The sequence below is a fragment of the Chaetodon auriga genome, chromosome 1 (genome assembly GCF_051107435.1).
Source record: "Chaetodon auriga isolate fChaAug3 chromosome 1, fChaAug3.hap1, whole genome shotgun sequence".
NCBI classification, from domain to species: Eukaryota; Metazoa; Chordata; class Actinopteri; order Chaetodontiformes; family Chaetodontidae; genus Chaetodon; species Chaetodon auriga.
In genome coordinates this window covers 1,711,088-1,735,828 of record NC_135074.1, presented here as the reverse complement: position 1 = coordinate 1,735,828, position 24,741 = coordinate 1,711,088, and the positions used below count along the sequence as shown (strand labels likewise).

General features: G+C 42.4%; 1 protein-coding gene across 3 annotated transcripts in view; it reads left to right on the top strand.

Annotated features, from left to right (window-relative positions):
* dok4 (docking protein 4) overlaps nt 1-24,164 on the top strand; it is a 124,083-nt gene extending 99,919 nt beyond the window's left edge. For 2 of the 3 annotated variants that reach the window (XM_076725801.1, XM_076724586.1), the window contains 5 exons: nt 11,048-11,167; nt 11,411-11,600; nt 15,896-16,034; nt 16,819-16,939; nt 17,632-24,164. In XM_076725801.1, the coding sequence (XP_076581916.1) occupies nt 11,048-11,167; nt 11,411-11,600; nt 15,896-16,034; nt 16,819-16,939; nt 17,632-17,765 (704 nt within the window). In that variant the 3' untranslated portion in view covers nt 17,766-24,164. The remainder of the gene's footprint in view (nt 1-11,047; nt 11,168-11,410; nt 11,601-15,895; nt 16,035-16,818; nt 16,940-17,631) is intronic. The other variant, XM_076725430.1, reaches the window with a different exon arrangement.
* Nucleotides 24,165-24,741: the final 577 nt, after the last annotated feature.

The window sequence follows — 24,741 nt, the reverse complement described above, 5'->3', positions numbered from 1 at the left end:
CATGCTAACCGCCTCGCCTGCCACCCTGGAGCGAACCATACCATCTCACTGCTTAGGCGGCACTTCTGGTGGCCATCACTAGAGGCTGATGCTTGCGAGTATGTTGTGGCCTGTACCACCTCCGCTCGTAGCAAGGCCTCTCATAGAGCACCAGCCGGTCTCCTCCTCCTCATACCTGGGAGACCCTGGTCTCATATTGCAGAAACAAGAAGCTTTATCACTGGATTTCCACCTTCCCAAGGTAAACCCACCATCCTCACAGTTGTTGGTCTTGTCTTTAAAGCTGCTCACTTTACACTTCTGTCTCTCTACAGAAGTTGCCCTTGGCTCTGGAAACAGCTGAACTAATCACACTCCATGTCATCAGACTACATGGTATTCCCCATGAAAATGTCTCTGACCGAGGGCCCCAGTCCATCTCTCAGGTTTGGAAAGCTTTCGCCAAAGCGTTGGGGGCCACAGTCTTACATCTGGTTTCCATCCCTAGTCTAACAGGCAGGTAGAGAGGGCAAACCAAGATTTGGAAACAATGTTATGGTGCCTTTGTACTGACAACCCAGCAGAGTGGAGCGCTCTCCTTCTGTGGGTGTAATACTCCCATAGCTCTCTCACTTCCTCTGCCAGTGGTCTCTCTCTGTTTGAAATCTCTTTAAGATAAGATAAGATGAGATAAGATAAGATAAGATAGACTTTATTTATCCCACAATGGAGGGAAATTCACGTTACAGCAGCAACAAGAAAGAGTGCAAGAAGTCAGAGAACAAGAAGACAAGAAGATACTGCACAAGTGTTATATACCCTATGGTAATTTACAATATATACAATACGTACACACTTATTTACTTATACGTACCACTCATTTAAAAATGAAGATTGCACATGAAAACAGGAAAAATGTGAGATGTGATCAGTACAACTTGCATTTGAGTTTATGTTATTGTGCACTGTTATACAGTCTGATGGCTGTGGGCAGGAATGACCTGCAGTAGCGCTCCTTCCTGCACGGGGGATGTAAAAGTCTTGTGCTGAAGGAGCTGCTCAAGGTCCTCACAGTGTGGTGCAGGGGGTGGGAGGAGTTGTCCATGATGGATGTCAGCTTGGCTAACATCCTTATGTCTGCCACCTCCTCAATGGAGGCCAGTGGGCAGCCCAGGACAGAGCTGGCTCTCTTAACCAGTTTGTTCAGTCTCTTCCTGTCTGTGTCTGTGCTGCCCCTTCCCCAGCACACTATGGCATAAAGCACTGCAGAGGCCACTGCAGTGTCATAGAAAGTCTGGAGTAGAGCCCTGCACACACCAAAGGACCTCAGTTTCAGCAGGTGTAGGCGATTCTCTGCCAGCTGTTGGTCCACACCAGCCGCCTCCATTTTCCCCTGCAGCATTGAAGGCTGGATGGTGTTGAAAGCACTGGAGAAGACAAAAAACATGACTCTCACAGTGCCTCTGGGGGACTCCAGGTGAGACAGGGCCCGGTGTAGCAGGTAGGTGATGGCGTTGTCCACCCCGATGCCAGGTCGATATGCGAATTGCAGCGGGTCCAGCACAGAGCTCACCTGGGCGCAGAGGTGGCTGAGGAAGATCCCCTCCATGGTCTTCATGAGGTGGGAGGTTAGGGCGACAGGTCTGTAGTGGCTTGGTTCCCTGGGATGGGCTGTTTTTGGAACCGGCACCACGCAGGAGGTCTTCCACAGGGCTGGGACTCTCTCCAGACTGAGGCTCAGGTTGAACATGTACAGAACCACCTGACTGAGCTGGTCTGCACACTCCCTGAGCACCCTGGAGCTGATGGCGTCTGGGCCTGTGGCTTTCCTGGCCTTTGTCTTCCTGATTTCCCTCCTCACCTGGTCCATAGTGATGGAGAGGGGGGAGGGGGGTGACTGTGGGGGGAGTCCAGAGCTGCAGGAGGTGGTGGTTGTGGGACCTTGATGACAATGGGGGTTGGAGCAGAGTGGTCTGAGGGGAGCTGAGGTGTTAAGGACTGCAGCTGAGGGGAGACGACTGGCCTGGAGAGGTGTGAAGAAGTGGGGCCCCAGTGAGACGGGGCTGGAGTGGGGGCAGGGCCGGTTCTAGAAAATGATGACTAGGGGTGCATCTCAGATCAGAGGGGGTGCACATGCCTGGCACGTTATGCAACACTAAATTATGCATTTTCCCGTCATTTCAAGCCAAATGATACTAGCCAAACAAGAATATTTAAAGTGTCTTTCAAATGCTTTATTGCAGCAATATTGTAGCAGAACAACAAAAAAGGCTACATTTAGTCTGGGCTACCTCACCCATCAGACAATCTAGCAACAGATGTTTCTTACCCTGAATATTAAACAGAAAAATAAATAACAAAAATAATTGTAACCTGTGTGGTCCATTTAATCAGACAGAAATCGCCATACCACAGCAAAAGGTGCAGGTTTTATGGGAGTGGAGACAGTCTTCTGTGAAGGCACTTCCAGGATAGTGGCACACTGACACCACCAGGGCGCACAGGACCCTTATTGGACAGAGAGAGATGACAAAGGTTAAACTAAGCTCATAAAAATAACATAGGGCACAGTAAAACAGAATTCTATTTAAAATATAGGCCCACCTAGAGGAATGGCATACCTTTACTTAGTAGAGCTGCAGCCTCCTTGAAGATGTGTTGAATTTTCTCAGCAGTTTCTCTCTCCACTCTCCAGTGAACTTTTGGGTGAGGTCCTTCTCAACAGCAATCTGAATCAGATGGGCTTTTCTTTTGTGCAACATGCTCCTTCTGTGTTCACTGAACACATTCTTCAACATTGAGAATGAATTTTCACATGTTGCAGTTGATGCGCCAAAGGTTAAGCTGAGCTTCAGTGTTTCTATGACAGTTGGCATAGCTGCCAGAGACATGCTGTATGTTTTCAAAATGTCCTGCGTTGTCCAGCTTTTGTTTTTGTCAGATTTGGCCATTTCATCTTTCAAAAAGTGCTTTGCCACAGTAAACTCAGCTTCTTTAGCATCTATCCCTGTCAAGTCCAACAGAGGATTAACTTTGTTGACATCCATGAAATGTTCACTCTCTGGGTGTACGGCACACAGCGCCTGCACTAGTTGGCTATTTCTTTCATTAAATCTAGCAGTCATTTCTCCCACTACTGCATCCAGAGTACTGAAATACAATCTTTTGCACTCTGTCTTCTCTCCCACTTCTTTGTGACGGTGACCAACTGGTGTTTCCACCACAAAGTCTTTCAAGTGACTGGTCATCTTTTCTCTTCGTCATTTGGATTGTGAGGGCGAGGCAGAAGAAGGCTCTGTAATCTCTCTCTCTTTTGTGCATCTCTCCCAAAGTGCATCAAACTGACTGTCACTTCTAAGTTCTTCCACACATTCAAGTGCACTTTGGACAAGACGGACACCAGTGTAGAGGTCAGTGGATTTTGCCTGGAGTGCAGTATTGGGGGGATCCAGCAAACCCAATATCTGATGTGTCATACAGGCAATGAATGGAAAACTGGGCTTGGTAATGGCCTTCAAAAGCCCTGTGGCTTCAATTCGCACATCTGCTCCAATGGTCAGGGTGCCTTCAATCTCCTGTAGAAGGTGGACAATGTCGTCACAGCTGTTTATGATCACTTTCACTGTGGCCAGATGGCCAGTCCACCGTTGCTCAAGCAGCCGCTTCAACTTCTCTCCTGTGTAGACTGCAGCTACTGTAGGTTTCCTGAAGAACTTGTAGAGAGCGTTACATACACCAAAGAAGTTCTCCAGTGTTTTATCAGATGACATGGCATTCACTACCACCAGGTGAAGCTGGTGATTAAAACAGTGCACATAAGGCACCTCCCTCTGTAGTTCTTCCTGTATGAGTTTCTGCATTCCTCCATGTACACCTGACATGACACTTGCCCCATCGTAGCACTGGCTTAGAATCTTCCCTGTATTTAATCCAATATCTTCCAACTGTGACAAAACGAGTTGAGTTAGAGCCTTAGCATCACAGTGTTTACTGGTTGGCATTGAAATAAGTCTCTCTTTCACACTGTTGTCACTTTTATCCACAAAGCGAAGCACTATTGAGATATTTTCACATCCCATGGGGTCTTTGGTGCTGTCCACTTTTAATGTGTACCACACATCTCCAATTTCATTTACAATTTCCTCAGTTATGATTTTGCTCATTATTTCAATGATTTCATTTTGTATATGATTTGATGTGTATGTAGCATTGGCAGGGATGGTATCAAAAATCTTCTTTAAGTCCTTGTCCTTTTTAAGTGTGTAATCCATCATGGCTAAAAAAAGACCACTACTTGTCTCACCTCTTGTATCCAAAGCCTCAACAGAGCCACGGAAAGGGAGCTGGTTTACAGCCAGGAACTGAATGATGTCCACAATAGATGTCACATAAGTGCGGTTTCTCTCAGGCTGGTCTTCATTCACAAGCGTGGACACCTCAGTCTTAGTCCCTTCTCTTCTGATCCTCTCCTGCCACAACGCCACTGATGTCATGTGTTCTCTGCTTGCTTCATGCCTTGCCAGTCCCTTATCACGCACAAGAGCATGGCGCCAGTTGTTGTAGCCACTAGTGGTGAAGGCATCTCTTTTACTATGGCCAAATCCAAACTTTCTACACGCGTAGCAAAATACCGCATCATTTTTGCAGGAATATTCTAGCCATTCTCTGTTATCGAACCATGAGCTGCAAAACGAACGCTTTACTCCTCCAAAAAATGATGATGGATACTTCTGTAAACGCACTTGAAGTGGCTCCTCCATACCTAGGTCGTCGGGTGGGCCGGGCGCCTGCTCTGGGTCTTTGGGTGAAGGGGGGAGGGGGGGGGGGCTGCGGCGGCAGCGGCTCGGGCAGGAGTGAGCAGCCGGACAAGGGTACTGCTTGCTCCCCAGCAGCAGCTAAGCTAACTTCACGAAGTTCAAGTTCAGATCGAGTCTCTGTCTCACGACCACCGTTGTCTGACTTGCTGGCGTGGTTGTGCTTGAACCACTTCCGAATATCCATTATTTACTTGTGTTAACGGTGCAGCAGAGAGTAGCGTTACTGATGCAGGTAACTGCGCGCTGGACGCAGATGAGTGACGTGCCCTAACGCGCGCGCACTTGTCTAAGTTTTTTTTCCTCTTTTCAACTGAGCATGCAGACACATAAACTGAGGGTGCAATGCATACTTATGCACCCTCGTAGAACCGGGCCTGAGTGGGTCAGATCTATTAAAAAACAAGTTTAACTAATTTGCCCAGGCCTGATCTCCAGTGGTGGCTCGTCCATCCCCACTTTGCCATTTTGCCATATGTTTCAGACCTCTCCACACATCTCGGACATTGTTCTTCTCCAGGCGCTGCTCCAGTTTCTCTCTGTAGTTTTTCTTACACCTCCTAATGTTATACTTCAGCTCCCGCTGTACTCTCCGCAGCTCCTCCTTGTCCCCTGAGATGAAGGCCCTCTTCTCATTTAGCAGAGCCTTCAGTTCAGGGGTCACTCAGGGCTTGTTGTTGGGAAAACACCGTACTTTCTTGGATGGCACAGTGTTTTCCACACAGAAGTTGATATAGTCTGTGATGCAGTGAGTCAAACTGTCAATGTTCTCTCCATGAGAGCTGCACAGTATGTCCCAATCAGTGGTGTTAAAACAGTCCCTCAGTTGCTCACATGCCTCCTCAGTCCAGGTCTTCACAGCCTTCCTCTGTCTTTTCAGCACTGATGTGTATTCTGGCTGCAGATGGACGAGGTTGTGATCAGAGTGACCAAGAGGGGGGAGGGGGGTGGAGGTGAATGCATCCCTGACATTAGCATACAGAAGGTCCAGAGTTTCATTGTCCCTTGTGTGGCAGTTTACATACTGTGTGAAGTTGGGTGAGGATAAAAGCGTAACATCCCATTGGATGTTGCGGTGGGCACTGGCACAGGGGAGAAACAAAACAAAATTATGATTAAAAGAGCCGTTTAAAATGATTAGCGAGGGGTCCTCCCCAAGAAAAACCTTGGGAGAGTATGATTGAAGTCCCCAGAGATGAGAAAGAGGACCTGTGGGTGTCTTGTCTGCAGTGTAGACAATGTGCTGTTTATGCGCTCACAGGCAGCAGCAGCATCAGCTGACGGGGTGATGTACACAGTCAGCAGAATAACATGTGAGAACTCGCGAGGAATGTAATACGGCCGAACGCTGACTGCAAGAAGCTCAATGTCCCTGCTACAGAGCCTCTCTTTAACAGTGATGTGGCCAGGGTTACACCATCTGTTGTTAAGAAACACACACAGTCCACCACCTTTTTTCTTACCGCTCTCTGCCACTTTCCGGTCCACACGGACTAGGGTAAATCCATCTAAGGAGACAACAGAGTCCGGTGTGTCCTGGTTCAGCCATGTCTCCGAAAAACACATAAGACTGCTCTCCCTGTACTCCCGCTGCAGCCTTACTAGCACCAATAGTTAGTCCATCTTGTTGGAGAGAGAGCGGACGTTTCCCAGGATAACGGCTGGCAAACATGGGTTATATGTAACCCTTCTAAAGAGAAAGATGTTAGTAATGGCGATAGTAACTTAATTCTATGGCCAGATGGACAGAAGACCTAGATTCAGCTACGGAGGGTAACCAAAGGATGTGCAGGAATGACACTCACACTGATCTTTTTTTTTTTTGAGAAAACAACGATGCTTCCCAATTTATTATAACGCTGGGAAGATGAATGAAGCATACAAAAAAAGACAAATAAACAATTTGTTACCTGGCCAGGTACTGAAAATAATTAACCAAGTGAAAATAAAGAGGAAAGATGTCTTACAGCTGCGTGTGTCTCTACTTTTCAGTTCACTTCACTTTATTTGCACCGTTTAGGTGAAACCAGTCAAACCACACTGTAGTGTGGGTGTGTGTGTTTATGTAAAAGTGGAAAAAGGATTCAATTCCGCGGTGTTGTTGGTTTCCTCCAGGGTCCGGCTCGCCATCAACGTCTCTCTGGCTCCGACATCCAGGCAGGTTCCGTCCAAATCCAAGGGTACATCAAAAACCTGACCTACAATAAGTAGGGTCAGAGTATTTTTTAATTTCTCAAATCTCAAAATATGAATTATTGAACAAAAATCACTTTAAATTGTCTCTATATCTGTAGAGAATAATTACTTTAACTGAACTTGTATTGCAATATAATATCACAATTGGCTTATAGCCAAGATAATTAACTCAAAATATCATAATATGATAGCAAAGCAACTAGTTTTTCACAGTATCATCATGTATGTACTACTTTCATAACAATTTACATATAAATTACACAAATAACCAGAATATAAACATTTATAATGTTCACAGTTGGGTAAACATGGCTTAATGTGCTTAGCATAGACAATTAAGGCCACAGTCACCCACCTAGACACCATAACTCAATGTAAAAACTAAACAAAAGTGCAAATAATTTGTCTCATAGGACCCTTAAAATGTAGCATCACTGCTTATGCATCAGTGCTTGGTGTGACTAGCAGTGCAAATTGCTTGCTGTGCCTAGCAGGCCTGATTAACACTGGAGCTAGCGCTTGGTCGTTAGCTTTTATGTTAGCGGTTAGCTCGTGGAGTTAGCTGTTTAGCTTGTAGAATTAGCGAATTAGCGTTTAGCACGGCAGGACGGTCGCTCACCAATGCGATTTCTCCACCCGAGCGAGTCCTCCAGCTGCACTCCTGCAGGCTCTGGCCGTCCCGGTGATTCCTCGGTGGTGTCTTTCCAAGTTTTTATCAGTTTTTCTTCACTTTCATCAGCTACCTCTGCTTCACCGTCCTGACATGGAGATCGTGTCCAAGCGTGCTCGTTCTCTTTTCTTCCTGAGGCTTCGGAGGTAGTGAACCTGTGCCTGTGGGGTCACAGGCTGTCTGCTCTTCAACTCATCCCTTTCAAATTAAAGTTCCTGTGACTCCTTTTTTTTTTTAATTTTTTTTTTTTAATATAGTTCGGCTCTTTTTAACTGTATATTTTACTTGAACAGTAAAACATGAATTAATCTTTTTTTTATCACAAATTTCACGTTCAAGTTTTTTAATTAAATAAAATTAACACATTTCCTGTCTTTTAACTCAATTGTCTGTCTTTTTAACACAAAATGAAATGTTTTTAATACACCTTTTAAATACACATCTTTTTCCTGGGTTACATATATCACTGTCTTTTCTCCCGGCGCTTGAGACCCCCTCTACAGCCTCTCCGTTTCCTCCTTATCTCCACTGGAATCTCTGGTTTCCCAGTGTTGAGCAGTCCAGTGTGTCTGAGGGCTAACAGCTGGTCCCGTGTGTAGACAATAGAGCCATGGCTTAAAGGGTCTCCCAAGGCAGACTCAAAAAGTCCAAAAAATAACAGAAAAAGAGCGCAAAAATTACAAACGTGGAACCCCTACTTGCGCATATCCATAGGGGTTTTAGAAAACAAGGAAGAACACAAGAAAAACACACAGAAATACTAAAAACACTAAAGTGAGGAAAACAGAAGACAGAGATGCTGCAACTTGCTGCTACTCACGTGGTGCCATCTTGGATTATTTAGGCTATCGGCCGCTGCTGTTTCCCTTTCAAGAGGCTGAAATCGCTTTCAAGAGGAACCTTCCCCCTCTGACCCTTGACCCTTTCCCTACAAACCAGGTCAGTCAGTTTGGCTTTCCACAAAGAATATTCCGCTACGCACACAAAGTCACGCAAACTGTCTCCTTGGTTTATTGGGCCGTTTCCTGTCCTGAAAGTCATTAACCCTTGGGCGCTAAATTTGAGGTTACCTGACTCTATGAGAATCCACCAAACGTTTCATGTATCTCAACTGAAGCCTGTCTCCTCTAGTCCTCTGTGCCCTCCTTCCGAACCCCCGCTGCCCCCCCAGGTCATTGACGGCGATCCTGCCTTTACAGTCTGCCGCCTGGTGGACGTCAGACGACGGAGCAGAGGACTCCAATACCTTGTGGACTGGGAGGGTTATGGTCCTGAGAAGTGCTCCTGGGTTTCCCCAGTGTTACATGTTGTCTGTCTGTTTTCCCTGTCTGTCTAGCTGGGTGTGTCTCTACACCTGGCCAGCCCCTACCTGTTGCCGGATTGTCCTGAATTCTTGCTGTGATTGTGTTTCCTACTAGTGTGAGTACTGAATACACTGTCTCCTCCCTCCTCCTTGCTGATGACTTTTCATGAACTGCTACTCAAGGTGTGTTTATGTCAGCTGCTTGCCTGCCGCGTCAGAGTGTGCCTTGCCTCTGACCTCTTTCAACGGAGCTTCCTTAGTTTTTCCCACTCTCTTTTGGAGTGCGCTTTTCTTTATTTTTCCTCCACTCCTTTTGAGTGCAGTTTTGTTTGCCATATTTACTACTGTAATAAATATTGCTCTTTATCAAAATCCCTTTCTGGTCTGCATCTTTGGGTCCAAACTAAATTCTCAGGCAAAAGCCTAACAACAGTATTTTTGACTGTATATATTGTGCATGTACATAGACTCAATTCAATGTCCTTTCTATGCAACAGTATTTCTCAAGTGCAATACAACATATGACATTGGTAGTTCTTCTCAGAATATTGGCAATGGTACTTTTGTGGGCAGAGGGATTTTTATGGCATTTAGTATTTTTATAATCTGTACATAATGTACATATACATAGTTGTTTATCTATTCTGTATCCTGTACACTTTTTTTTTTTATCTTGACCTCTTTGTGCCACTGTTTTTGCTTTCTGTAATACTTGTTGGCTGCAACAACTTAATTTCCCCAGTGTGGAATCAATAGTCTTATCTTTCCAAGGCCACATCACATTGCAAGGTGGAGCTAAAGCCATGGCACCAGTTGCTATCCTCACAGATCTCTTTCTTTCATGACAACCACATCAACAAACCAGAAAACGTCCACCTGCTCACAGATGCAGCCTCTTCTGTCAGCTTTGATGGCTACCATGGTGGGAGGTGGTTCTCAATGACCACCCAATTCACAAGTCTTACCCCCTCCTTCACCATCTGCAAATTGTACCCAGTCATCCTAGCAGTCATTCTTTGGGGCACAAATGGTTCAAGAAGAACATTGCTATTTTCTCCAACTGTAATAGTTCATCATCCATGCCTTCCACATCCCAGGCCACAAAATTTGTTTGCTGACTCACCTTCCTGTTTCTTGTTCCAGAGTACTCACACAATTGCCACAAGCCTCTGACCCTACTCAAATTACTATTACTATTACAAAAAATTTGACCGTACAAGTACTGTACATCAGCAAAATTAAGTCCCTCCTTGTCCTATTCTCGCATCAGCTCGTTAATAAAAGGTCTCCACGAGGCTGAACCACACTCCACATCAAACGTTTTCCCCTAACTCCAGACCTCCTTGCTCACCACATTACTACACTCTGGTCATCCATTTTGTTCTGGAGGCAGGTAATCCCTGACCACGTCACCCCCTACTCTGTCATCTCTCTACTGCCATCCCTCCATCCCTCACTCCTTCATCCCTCACTCCTCACCGCTCATCCCTTCATTCCTCGTCATTCACACCATGCCCTGAACACATCCCTCTTCCACACAAGAATTTAAGCTCACCTCTTTCATTCATTTCCCCTTCAACTCTGTCTTCACACCCCTCCACCCAAATCCCCTTTTTCTTTCTCTCTTCCTTGTCTCTCACTTGAGTACAGGAAACACTGGGGGCTTTTACTGAAATCCAAGAACATCCAAAGAGGCAGCTCCCCCACCCTGAGCCTCAACTCCCCTGGTTCCATCCATCCATCCCCTACTCCGTCATTTCTTTACCATCATCCCTCCATCCATCACTCCTCATCACCTCATCCCATTATCTCTCGACCCTCATCCCTCGTCTCCATCACTTAACCGTCATCCTTCATCACCTCATCTCTTGACCCTCATCCCTCCATCCCTCCATGCCTTATTTTTGTCAAAACTGCTATTTCCACTTTTGTGTCATGAAGTCAAGATTGAACTGTACACTTCAGACACACCCAGCACGACTGATTTATGACAACTGAGTGAGATAAAACTAGTAGAGGGTTGTCATTTCACCATGTCATCATTTGACTTCTTTGTTTTTGCCCCCCCCCCCCCCCCCCCCGCAGAGCTGGAGGCAGAGGAATGGTTTAAGACATTGTCAGTCGAGTGTCTGGGTACACGGCTCAATGACATTAGTATGGGGGAGCCTGACCTGCTGGCTGCTGGAGTGCAGTGTGAACACACAGGTAATTCACACAAAAATCAAACATGTAATTTTACTCTTTTAAGTCATGCTTGTGTGTCTTTTTATATTGTTTTTTATATATTGCCTGTGTTTTCTTTTCTTAATGCCTTTAATGTCTAATTGTTACTTAGAGCCAGTGTTTTGCTTTAAAACACTCTTAGATACCTATTTAACTTAGAAACAAAATTGGAAAATGTGGCTTGAACTACACTGAAAATAAGTCATAAACATTGTTCCTCCTTAGAGCGTTTCAATGTGTTCCTCCTCCCCTGTCCCAACCTGGACATCTATGGAGAGTGCATGATGCAGATCACCCACGAGAACATTTACCTGTGGGACATTCACAACCCTCGCACCAAACTGGTCACCTGGCCACTCTGCTCCCTGCGGCGCTATGGACGTGACGCTACCCGCTTCACCTTTGAAGCTGGACGGTGAGACTAGGGCTGGAATGGTTGTGGAGAAGAGTGGGGAGATGTTTGATTGCTGACTGTTCCCCAGTAAATAAAGGTTACATACATCATAGGCTGCCACACACATACAAAGTTAGTGTCAAGTTATGGACAACACATCCTTTGTTATTGCAGTGTGTATTTAAGATGAAACACTTGACCTTTCTCAGAATTCACAACCAAAGTGTGTGCATGTGCATGTGCATGTACGTCAGTCAGCCTACCATCAGTCCAAGGACACTCCCCGCCTCTTTCTCTCTCTCTGTCTGTAGCTCATACACACAGACACAAACTGCTCAGTTGTGTTGGGCTGAGCCCCATCAAGAGATTGATTGAATAGATCAGACAATGAATCAGTGCTGGGCCAGATGTCCTTATCGCATCCTCTTTAATAAAACCTGATGAGCTATGATTGGGTCAACATGTAGATAATGGTGTGTGTGTTTCTGTGTGTGTGTATGTGTTTGCACGTGTGTGTGTGTGTGTGTGTGTGTGTGTGTGTGTGTGTGTGTGTGTGTGAGATAGAGAGAGAGAGAGAGACAGAGAGAGAGAGAGAGACAATACATATGTTTCTGTGGTCTGGGACAAACCAAAATAGTTGTCTCAGTTGTAATGTAGTAATATACAGCTAATTTACTGCCAATTTCGTTGAGCTAGCATTTATTACTAGCCTCACAACATGTATTCAGTAATGTACATCAACTAAAACCTAATAGAAACAGAACATTTAAAGTTATTTTTATTAGTTGAGACTTGAGGTCAGGAATAATGACAAGAGGAAGAAAAAGGATGCATCTTGCATTGTAATATTTCTAAGTATAGTTACCTTGTTTTTACATTTGGCTTGCATTTTAATTGTTAAAATACATAAGGACACATCTTCATCATGCCTCTGTTTACAGTAACTCAGGTAGTCTCGGCCCGGTTGTTCGGTTTGCACCACAGTTTGACTGACAGCGTTCTTACCAACCCAAACAAACTGAACCCAACAGACAAATGCTGTTGGGTTTGTTCGAACCACAAACCAAAGCAACCAAAGTGAAAGCAAACTACACACCAGAATGCCTGAGTAGGTGAATCTCTGTCCTCTCAGTTCATTTGCAGTGTGAAAGCAAAGCAGACCAACCTCAGAATTCCATGATAGTAGTAGGTAATTACTACTATTAAATCCATCTGCTCATCATTTAGTCTCATTCGCTCTTCTAAGCAATCTGTACAAATGCCCTATATAATTATGCAAGAGCATTTGGTAGCCATTGCGACATGTGCATGCCTCGCCATGGTGATGACTTTCCCTGATACATCAGAAAGTGACAGGTAGCAACTACACAATGATTATCCTCCCCTGTGTTGTAGTTTGTATTACATTACATGATGCCTCCGTTTGTTGCATCATCCTGAAATGCAAGCCCCAGTTACAATATGAATCATTAATGCTCCTCAGGTATTTTTCTGTGAGTTCTTTGTGACACCAGACAAAAATACATATATCAGGTTCAGTAAAGTGGTGCATGACCTGCTGTCTGTCAATCAATTGAATTTCACTATGAAGCAGAGATGATGCAAGACAATGTCACCAGAACTGTCCAATGAATGAACAGTTCTTGGTTTGTATGTAATAAGTCCTTGAGACCACGAACCAGACCAGAACTAAAAGGCAAGAACATATCATGTTTTGCTTTTGTCAGCACTGAATGAACATACAGTCACTTACTCACAACTTACTGGATTGGCCGCGGTGTGCAATGGCTTCAAAATCAACAATGCTTCTGTTTTTCCATTAAATGTGTGTTCTTGTCAGAATGAAACAGCATTTAGATTAGAGGACACTGAATTACTTCCTGAAATCCCACAATGATTACAAAGGTGTAACAGGAGTAAGAGCTCTCTAAGGCCTGGTTGAAACTACATGATTTTTTTGTGGTACGCCTGGTTCAGACTACACGATTTTTTGTCTTAAATGATGATCACATCTAACGATCACAGTTCCATATTATTATGACCCTGATCAATCTCGGGACATCTTATCTCACAATCACACAGGGGTTCAAATGTCATCGGGGAGGCGGGTGAAGCAACTGTCAATCAAACTGACAGAAGCATCGTGTGTGATGGTGGCGGTACCGAAAAAAAAGAAAAGAAAGAGAAAATGGCTGTCGATGCGCTATAACATTTAAAGCAAATGCAAGATGCAGTATAACCTTTAGCCCATTCAGTCATTATTTATACATCTCCTGGGTAACATCCAGATAACAATTATGACAGGTACAACGAGTTTCACATATATTAATTTTATTTCCATAATTATTTATTCTACAAGGAGCAGGCTTGGCTGTGTTGGCCACATCAAACAGGTTACTTTAATGTTAGATCTGGAATGAGTAATTATAAGCATATTCCTGCAATTAGGACTGGGGATAATGTTACGACAGCATAGCCAGCTACTTGCCTGGCTGATGAAGTGCTTCCAGTGTTTCTCGCCTACGTTTGTCTTTTTTGACTCGTTCATGTGCTCCCTTGAGGACATGTCAAATAAAAGAAGAAGAAGAAGAAGAAGAAGAAGAAGAAGAAGAAGAAGAAGAAAAATCTTTTATTGATCGCAACACACAACATGCATAGTTACAGAGGGGAACTGCACACGCCATGCTTAAGTGAAATTCTTTCTCCACTTTTAACCCATCCTGGTAAGTCCTTCCTCTGTGGCAGAGTGGTGGGCTGCCAGCTGACAGCGGCACCTGGGGACCCAGTTCCTTTTGTCACCATTGGTCAGTTGGTGATCTTCTTGCATGTTTTTAGTGGGGGTATTTTATGGAGGATACCCCAGGTGAACATGGGGAGAACATGCAAACTCCACACAGAAAGGCCCCTTTCCTCGAGCAGCAGGCACCGAAGGCAAGGTGGAGGACACGCTAGACTTTCCAGCCATTTCCTTGTCTCGTGATCTCATAGTAGTCTTGTCTTGTCCCTAGTTGCCTGTGTGCGTATCTCATTTCTGTTTTGCTTATTAGCCATAGTGGGTTTTCCTAGTTTTTGTTTTTCTTGCTATAGTGTTTGCTAGTTCCTACCCGCTTGCCACGGAGTAGTAGATTATTTTGTTTAGGGCTGTTTTTTGAGTTTAGGAGACTGCTTTTGTTATTTGTTCTCATTGTTTTGTTTTGTATTAGTATTTTGTTTGTTCTTGTAAATAAACCGTTTGTGTTTAATCAGCTCCCTTTGTTTCCTTATTGTTTGCCTCCTGGGTCCTACTCAACTATAGTGATTAGTAAATCATAACAGAACAATCTGGCCAATATGGACCCAGCAGATACTCAGCCTGGAAACAGGGATCCCTTTTTCAGGTGATTTGACTAGTGTCGTGGATTTTAATTGCAGTGCCGGCTCATTTTTTTCCCAACGTCCCCAATCTTTTGCCACCGATCAGGCGAAAATTTTCTTCCTGATTGGATTACTCAGGGACAAGACGTTAGCCTGGGCGGAGGCATGGGGTAGTCAGCAGGGGTTTGAGGGTCTAAGTTTTGATACTTTCGTTGGGCAATTTAAATCAGTGTTTGATCACCTGGATCATTTCGGCAATGCCTCGGCCTGAGTCATGGATCTCCGTCAAGGACCTCAGTCTGTGGCGGAGTACTCCGTGGAGTTCAGGATGCTGGCAGCCAACGCAGGTTGGAACAAAGAAGCCTTAAGGGCAGCATTTGTTAAGGGCATCAGCGAAAGAGTTAAGGACAAATTAGGGTCTCGTGGTGATCCCGCCAACTTAGAGGCTCTAGTGGCCCTAGCCATTAGGTTAGACAACCGGTTGCTTGAGCACCACCGCGAGGAAGGGAGCCTCTGCTGTGGAGAGTTCCAGACGCACTGCCAAGGAGCGCTCTTCATCTCTGTCTCTCTGCCCAGGACAGGAACCCATGCAGTTGGGCCGCACTCGTCGCAATCCTGCAGAGAGGACACCTGGTAAACACTCAGGAACATCTTGTGGGAGATGTCACACTAGACATCAAGACAAACAAATTCCGACATGCTAGTCTTTGCATCAGGGTTTTGCGGGCATCTCAAACGCCGCACGACAGGTCATTTAGCATGTCACACTACGCCTGATTGTTGTTCATAATCAGCCATGACACTTGTAATACATTGGCCATGACAAAATCATCTCAATATCGGGCCAGAATCGTGTAGTCTGAACAAGGCATAAAGCCTTCCTCCATTATACTGTAGTGACCAGATTGACAGCTACTGCTGTTTGGCACACTGGTTTCATATTGACTTGCCGTTATGTGTAGGATGTGTGACAGCGGTGAAGGCCTCTACACCTTCCAGACCAGAGAGGGAGAGCAGATCTACCAGAGAGTTCACTCTTCTACGCTGGCCATAGCAGAGCAGCACAAGAAGGTCCTGCTGGAGATGGAGAAAAACAGCAGGGTGACAGCCTGGCTAACACCCAAACACACACACACTCACGTAAAAGTGTGTTTTAACACAATAGTGGCTTCTAACCAGTCAAAAGATGCAACATTGTTCATTTAGTAATGGACTAATCTCAAGTTTCAATTTCAAGTCATTATCCAGTGCAGACTATGCCGACCCCTAGGAGCTCCACATTCACTGTCAAGAATGATTTTTAAAACCTTAAATATTTTAGTTAATTTATGGTACATATCTTTGAATTAAGTAAAGCACTTCTCTGCTGTTTTATATAAAGAATGGATAAAATGATGTGGGTGTAATTTGAAAAGTGTAGCCGGTAGTCACAAACCCGCAGGGAATTAGTGATTTGAATTCTAATAAAGCAACACCAATTTTTTGTCCAAGGTAAATTAAGTTAGTCCAGCTATGATTAGAAAGATTGCACTCCAATGCAAGTGACTGGTGGTAACAACAACAATCTCTGAATGAAGAAATTAGGGTCTTAATACTGCAGACATACTGTCCTGATGTGTACAGTGTAGGTAAGTGACAAACTGGGTGTTCCTGATCATACATTTGCACCCTCTTCCTGCCTGCAGTGAGTGTTACCCATCTCATTCAGCTGTGGCAGCTCTCTACCAATTACCTTGGATGCCTGTTAAGCCACTTTCAATCTTTATAATAATAGCCAATATTGAAGTGATAGAAGTTCACCACTGGTACTTTCTTGAAATTGCTTATCAGCAGTGCTCTTTTTTTTTTTTTTTAATTCATGATATTGTTTGCATGTGACTCCCAGTTGATGAGTTCTGTGGGTTCAGAGCCTGGCTCCTACCCCTGCACCCCGACCGCTATCCTACCCCGATCCGCCTACTGGCACCACATCACTGGAAACCAGATCGGCATGGACCCTGGCAGTGGTAGGGCACACGCCAACCTTTAGACAATTCTTGTCCATGTTTTTCTTATGTAGGCATTATACCGCTTACTATATCTGTAGTGCATAGCCATAACATATAACAATAACAATATATTGTGTTTGTACCTAATTTTTTTTTTTTTTTTTTTTTTTTTTTTGGCTCCAAACAAACCTGCTTGCACCAGCATAGGTGAAGTAGAAGTTACACATATCAAAAACAGAATAAATAAATGTGTTTTGCGTTTTGCATCTTTCACTTAAATATACTTTTTCAAGAGTTACATAAAAAGTGAGACACAACTTTTAATACAATTAGCAGAGTCTGCACTGCCATAGATTAAAGGGTGATTCTTACCAATGATGTGATTCACATTTTGAAATGAAAGTATGTTTGTTTTAGTTGATTAAAACCCTGTACCCATTATTTCAGAAAACATAAAATAATGCCAAACTTTAACATCTCATGTACACTGTTTGAATGATTAACTCGTACTGGCTTTCCGAGAGCGAACAAAATATCAGTCTGAGTGTTAAGTACAAAGCTAGTCAGTAGAGTCAGACGTGCTTAGTGTAGCTTAGCATAAAGACTGGAAGAAAGGTGAAACAGCCAGTGTGGGTCTGTGTAAAGTTGAAATAACACCTTTAAAGCTTAATTAAATGAAATTAATTAAAATGTTTCTGTTTGGTCTGTAGGTGATGCTGCAGAAGATGATTTGATGTCTACCTGCCTGTCTCCCGAGCGCCATGCCACACTGCCTCTGGCAAATACACATGCACGGTCTCACCCACACATACACACTCAGTCCCCGACACACTACTACACATAGCCTACACAGTGACACACACACACAGAAGATATGGACAATGAAAACAACACATACACAAACACATATATACCCACATGCATGCAGACACACAATTCACTGAGAGAAACTCACCCAACATTACACCTCACATGAGATGTTGTAGCTTTGTTAGACCTCACAGGAGTTGGACTCACACAGGTGAACTGACCATTCTGAATGCAGGAAGCAGCACATGAAAACTAAATTCTGCAAAAGACTGCAAGGAAATAGGGGAAATAGATATTTGGTGTTTTTTCATGCTCTGCCTGGCAGAATGGCATATAGTGCCTACTGATTAAAGTAATGACTGAGAGCTCTCAGTTTGCTTTCAACCACAAATGATGTATTGCATTTTGTCCAATCAGGTCAAAAGGCAAAAGTGTTTCCACCTTTTTCTACTTCACCCATGCCACTCTTGAAGCTGGATGAAAAGCTTTAAGGAGCAGTTTGTCAGGAGTTTTTACTTTACTGACTACAGGTTTTTATTGAAATTATAATTTTACCATATCAGTGTCAATACTAGCTCTGGGATCCATATTTATTACTGTTAAAATCAACCTAACTTTGTCGCTCTCCATTATGACATCATATACAATGTGTTTTGACAAAGACATGGAAACTGATGTTACTTTAGTATATATAGAGCCTCTAAGTCTAAAGCCACTGAAGTGGATGTTGCTGATTTTCACAATGCACTTGAAGCTATGAGGTAGGAAATGGACTCTGACTTCACACAGGAAGAAATCAAAACTGCCATTCATTCTTTTCCTAATGGAAAGGCCAGTGGCCCAACTGGATTTGGAATAGAATTTTATCATGCCCATGTACACATAATTGCCCCCCTTTTACTCCAGATGGTTAATCGCTCTGTGAAACGTGGAATTTTACCTACAGTTTTTCTCAATTGCTAAGACACAATTCCTGGAACAACTCACATCATTTTCTCAAATCTTCACACACAATTTTAAAAACTCACACCCAACAGTACAAACGTCTAACTTCTGGGTCCCAATCAGTTTTTACCCTCAGACAATACAAACAAGCTGTCAAAACACAGACTACATGAGTGTTTGTTACACACAGGAGGGATTAATTCAACACACTGCCACCAAAATGACAAGAATAGGGTTTATTCACAGCATTTCCATATTGAGCACATATACAGGTTCATCAGCATTGGCATCTCTTGTCTTTCTTGTCTCTCAACCTCTGCATGGTTGGGATCCATTGTTCCAAAGGACATGAACATGCCTCTAGGCTCTATTTATTGACCCCCATTCTGATTGGTGTGTTAACAATTTTTAGGCTGAGTGTTTTCACCTGGAGAAGGGGGTGGTCTCTGAGTTTAGGTTATGATAACTTGAGTTAATTATATTGAGAGCATGTGTTTGCTGAACGAACACATGCAACAAATGATTTATTTGGCCACTTTTGTGTAAGGTTTTGCAGAAAGTGTTTTTAATATTGAGTCATGTGTGGAAACAGGTGAATTGTGTTTTTGGTTATGGGAAATGTGTGTGTGCTTCTGGGAATGATGAAAAGGTTTGGGGTTTTGTGCTACAGGAACCAGGTTTTGTGTTTTAGCAATCGAGAAAAACTGTAATACTTTGAATGATGTTCATACCAGTGATGCCACTAATGTTGTATCCTATCATCCTTTAAGCCTGCTAAACAGTGGTCAAAACATTATTGCATAATTTTTGACAAACCAATTCAATGAAAACATTTGCAAATTGCGGTTTCTGTCCATTGCTTAAACACTATTGACACATGCTTAGACCAAAGTAACAACACTTGAAGTTTTTGTTACTTTACCTTAAACACAGTGTAACCATTTCATACATAAGACACTTCGTTCATAAATGAAATCTCAGGGTACCATTGGGAAAACACATCCATTCAAAATACAAAGCACATTGGGTAATTGGAAATACTTAGACACACACCTGAAAATACTTACTTACAAAACTGAACACCAGTCAGCCACAAATAGGCCTCAGACCATAAAGTTTTGTGAAACATGGAGTGATTATATTGAGATGTTTCAGTACTGTGTATGGTATATACAGTAAAGTACAGTATATACAGTACTGTAAAAAGAACAGCAAAACTAGACGACGGGGGTCGTAATTTAATTGGCCAAAGGACAATTGTGCACGTCCCGGGGCAGCATGGGGGAAATATCACATTGTGTGCAGCCATAAGCCTTCGAGGGCAACTGCACCATCATGCCAAACTAGGTCCCTACAACATGCAACACATAATCACATTTCTAGATGTACTTCATGATACAGTTGTAGAGGACAGATCAGAGCACAGAGCAGCCCAGGTTCATTGTTCTTGTCTGGGATAATGTTAGTTTCCACCGGGTGGCTCTGGTCAAGAATTGGTTCACCAACCATGATCAATTTGAAGATGTATACTTGCCCCCTTACTCGCCATTTCTAAACCCAATTGAAGAATTTCTTTCCACTTGGAGATGGCGCATATAGGACCACCAACCACATGCCTGCATGCTTCTTCTAAGGGCAATGGAAGAGGCCTGCAGAGACATTGAGGGAAGGTCAATCCATGGATGGATTTGGCACACAAGGCATCTCCCGATGCTTAGCGGGAGAAAACATTGCTGTTGTTCGTAAGATCCTGTGGCCAGATCCCAACAGACGGCAGGATCCATAAGCCCACCCACGCACAATTGCAGTGTTTTTCTGTGTTTACAGTAGTGTAATTTCAGTTAGAGTTTTGACACAATGAGCCAAGTTTTGCAAAAAGTTTTCAAGCAACGAGCAAAAACTGTAATCCATCCTGATCAAACAGGTTTCTATCCAGATAGACTCCCCTTCTCTAACACTAAGCGTTTATCAAATATAATGGACTCTACTAAACTGCCCTATGCTAGAGTATTGCCATCATAATATTATTAAGATTTTAGGGTTCCCCAAATTGATTTATCTTTTTCAAATATACCCATTTCCTCATGTCCTCCTTCTTTACAGTTTTGCTCGTTGCTTGAACACTTTTTGCAAAACTTGGCTCATTGTGTCAAAACTCTACACACAGCCAAATAAAACACAACACTGGGAAATAAACCATTCACATCTATGTCAAACTGAAGCCCTGCTATCAAAACCTAACAATCCTTTGTCAAAATGTCACTCTTGTATCATACGAATACACTTTCAGATTAGCAGCAACACACCAGTGTACTTTATATAAAACACTGCAGTCTTTCATTTTTACTGTTTTTATTCAGTTTCTCAGAGCATTCTGTGAAGCTCATTGCAACACTGTTTGTTACACAGTTTTTATGTTTTTCTCCAACAAAGGTTTTCACAACAACCAAAAATGAAAAGTACTGTAAAAGAATTACTGTAAGGTTACAAATTACATCAACTCAATACTGTGCATTACAGTACTATACTTACAGTACAGTACATGCAGTAAAGAGAAACTAAAACAGAAATAACCCTTACCCTAATAACACTTACTCGATTTATGTTGATGAATACTGCCTATCTGCAAGTACTTGTTGCTGTAGCTGGTGCAGACGGATTTTTGTTGTTTGCTCTGACTATTTCCACAATGGCAAGTTCCTGCTGTTGGGTGAACAGGCGTTGCTGTCCACCACCAGAAGGACTTCTAGCCATTGTGTAGGAAAATGAAACCGTGAATTGTTATTGGTTTGGTTATTTTTTACAGTAATGTACTGTACTTTACTGTATATACCATACGCAGTCCTGAAACATTTCAATATAAATCACTGCATGTTTCACAAAACTTTATTGTATTTACAGTAGTGTACTGTATACTGTACACGGTACTGTAACATCTCAATGGTGCAGAACTACCAATTTTTGTTGAAAAAGGAGCGTTAGCCAACCATTGCTTAGCTGAGGCCTATTTGTGGCTGATTGGTGTTCAGTTTTATAAATAAGTATTATCATGTGTGTGTCTAAGTATTTCCAATTGCCCAATGTGTTTTCTATTTTGAACGGATGTTTTTTCCCAATGGTACCCTGAGATTTCACTTACGAACGAAGTGTCTTATGTATGACATAGTGTGTAGTGTGCAGGAGCAAGTGTTTTGCAGAATTGCAACTAAGTGCAAAGCAGCACTTTTGTTTAGGGCATGGTTACACTGTGTTAAGGTAAGTTTTGTTACTTTGGTCTAAGCATGCATCAGTAGTGTTCAAGCAATCGGCAAAAACTATAAGCCAATAAACTCAGTCCATCCCTACCTGCAAACATTTCATCTCAAAGTCTCACTCAGATTAAGGATTCTGGTAAGGAGATTTTGGATGAGTTCTATCAATGCTAGGCTTAAACTAATTTCATCCATTGGCTGCATTTTTCTAAGACCAAACTGAACAGAACTGTTCCTACTCTCACTACTACCTGTGGTAAGTGTTAAATTGAATGACCATCATTTTTCTCGTCTTGCCCCAAGATCAAGAGTTTCAGGGATGAAAGGATTATCCTGAGAAACTGAACAGTATTTTCCCCTCTTTGCTTTAAAACATGGCAAAATGGTATGGTTTCTTGTCTGTACCTTGAAGAAATGTGGTATACTCTGTCCAATACCCACCCCAAGTTTCTTAAGATGGGTACCCTTTATAGAACATATTGGAAGGGAGAGGTGTCAATTAGGGAACTAATTGTACCGGACTGTATTGTACTGTTCTTTGACCTACCTTTGATTTTGATTTTATTTTTCTAGCCTTTGTCTTGAGTCTTCCTCAACCTTGTTTGGTCTTGGTTCCATATTTCTGACTCTCAGTCCACGGAAATTTCAGTCATTGCGCTTATTGACATGAATATGTAAACTTTTCTGTGAGCAGTTTGTTTGTTTTATTTTGTTCTATTGTGTCATTCCTATTTATTCATTGTAGTTTTATGTGTTGTATAAAGGGAAAACTTTCTTAAATAAAGTATATTAAACAATTCTGCATTTGAATCTAAGAAAATTTTCATAAATATTCTTGGAAATTTTACTTTCCATATTTTATTTTATTTTATTTTATTTTATTTTAATTTATTTTTATTTATTTATTTATTTATTTATTTATTTATTTATTTATTTATTTCACTTCACTGTGCCAAGACTTCATGGCAGGCTTTTCACCCCACCTTTGAAAGTGGCCATTTTGAAGAGATGTAAACACTTTTGCAGTGTGTTTGATGGTACATCGTCAAACCTTGTCAATTCAAAACAATCTTCTTAGCAAGCTACCTGGCTTGATTTGATAGTTTTTTAGTGAGGAAATTGAAATGCCAAATTTTGGTCAAATTTCCAATATTTTTTATATGATGATGTATACAGTAGAAGGCTGGAGTTCCAAACGGGATTAATGGAAATAAGCTCCAGTGTTAAACTGAATACTGCAAGGACCAGGACAGCATGGTGCCATGAAAGCACTGCATGGACTATGTTATCATTGGAAATACAAGGATTCCTATGTGTAAAGTTCCCAGTGCACCAGTACCAGCTGACACGCTTGTATGAACAAGACTTGATAATTTCAATGTATGTCTTTGATTTTGCTTTGAACTATTATGAATTGTGGAATGACACTCGGTGGATTAGTTTTTATGGAATGGCTTCTGTACTTAAACCAATATTCACCCTTAGAGCTTCAGATTTTCTCTGGCATGTGTCTTATTATACCTCCTAGTAGCCACATGCTTGTGTTGAGCTACATTTGCACAGCCTTGTTATTTTCTTACATTATTAAAGGATTAGACTAAGAAGAGGAGCTTACAATGTAGAGGTCAACATATTTGGATTTTTGATACATTTGGACTGAACTTGCCAATACCTGATATTCAGTGTCGTAACATTTGACCCCTTGAATGCCAGATATGATTTTTTCCCTAACAGCTTCTTTCTTACGAGAGCAACAAAACTCTGAATACTGAAATGGGAAACCCTCCCAAAACACTGGAGAAAAATAGAGGCAAGAAAGACAAGGAGTCAGGCAATCAGGCAGGCTTTAAAACAAACCCCCTAGTTAGCTCAGCTTATTTGGAAGAGACAAAATGGAAAAATGGAGACACACAGTAAGATTACAACTGTTCAACTTTGAAAAATGTTTAGAGTTCTGTTACTGAGCTGATCTGATTCCAACAGAGTATCAAGTTTTGGATTGAGTTGGGTCATTTTAGCGGATAAAGTTTGGGGCTTGGGTCTGTATTGGGTTTGGTTATTTTCAGATGAAATTTATTTAAACTATTTATCTCTCTGACTTGCAGTTGTCTGCTTCCATGTGTGTCATGTGTTTTAACAAGATATACACTGTCAATTGAGGAAAGCATCGAGGTAGCCAATGTGTTGTGTGAACTAACAGTCAGCAATTAATGAAATAAAATGGAAATTTAGTTTTGGGTCTTGGGTAATGTTTGAGTCTCAAATTTGACAGTACCAATTGGGTTCTGCCAGGTCATGTGTGAAGGATGCGGGTAGAGACTATGTTCTGGTCTCAGTTTCAGGTCCAAGCAGAATTCTGTTATAGCTGTGAGCACACAGTTTTCAAATCAGTAATTGGCAACAATTCAAGCGGCCTAGCTTTCAACTTTACAACCAATCAATGTGCTTTAGATGATCTCATTTGTGTGTTACCTTCTTAACAAGCTGTCTGGTCATCTAAATGCAAGTTGATTTTGCTGCACTGCATGTTCCAACATGTCATTAATGAGTTTGGTGGACACAAGGTTAAAATTATAAAATGTTAAGTAATTTCGGAAAGTTTGAAAATAAGTTGTATGAAAGCAGAATTATCCTTCAATGATGTCCTCATTCACAAGGGGTGTAGTTTTATCAACATGTTCAAAAGTCAGTCTTCCCATAAATACTTTCGTGATCATATTATCACCTTATTGTCACAGTCTATCATAATGAGCAGAGAGACACTGAACCAGACCTATGTCTGACCCTTGTATGGATGGCACATATCTATCTACA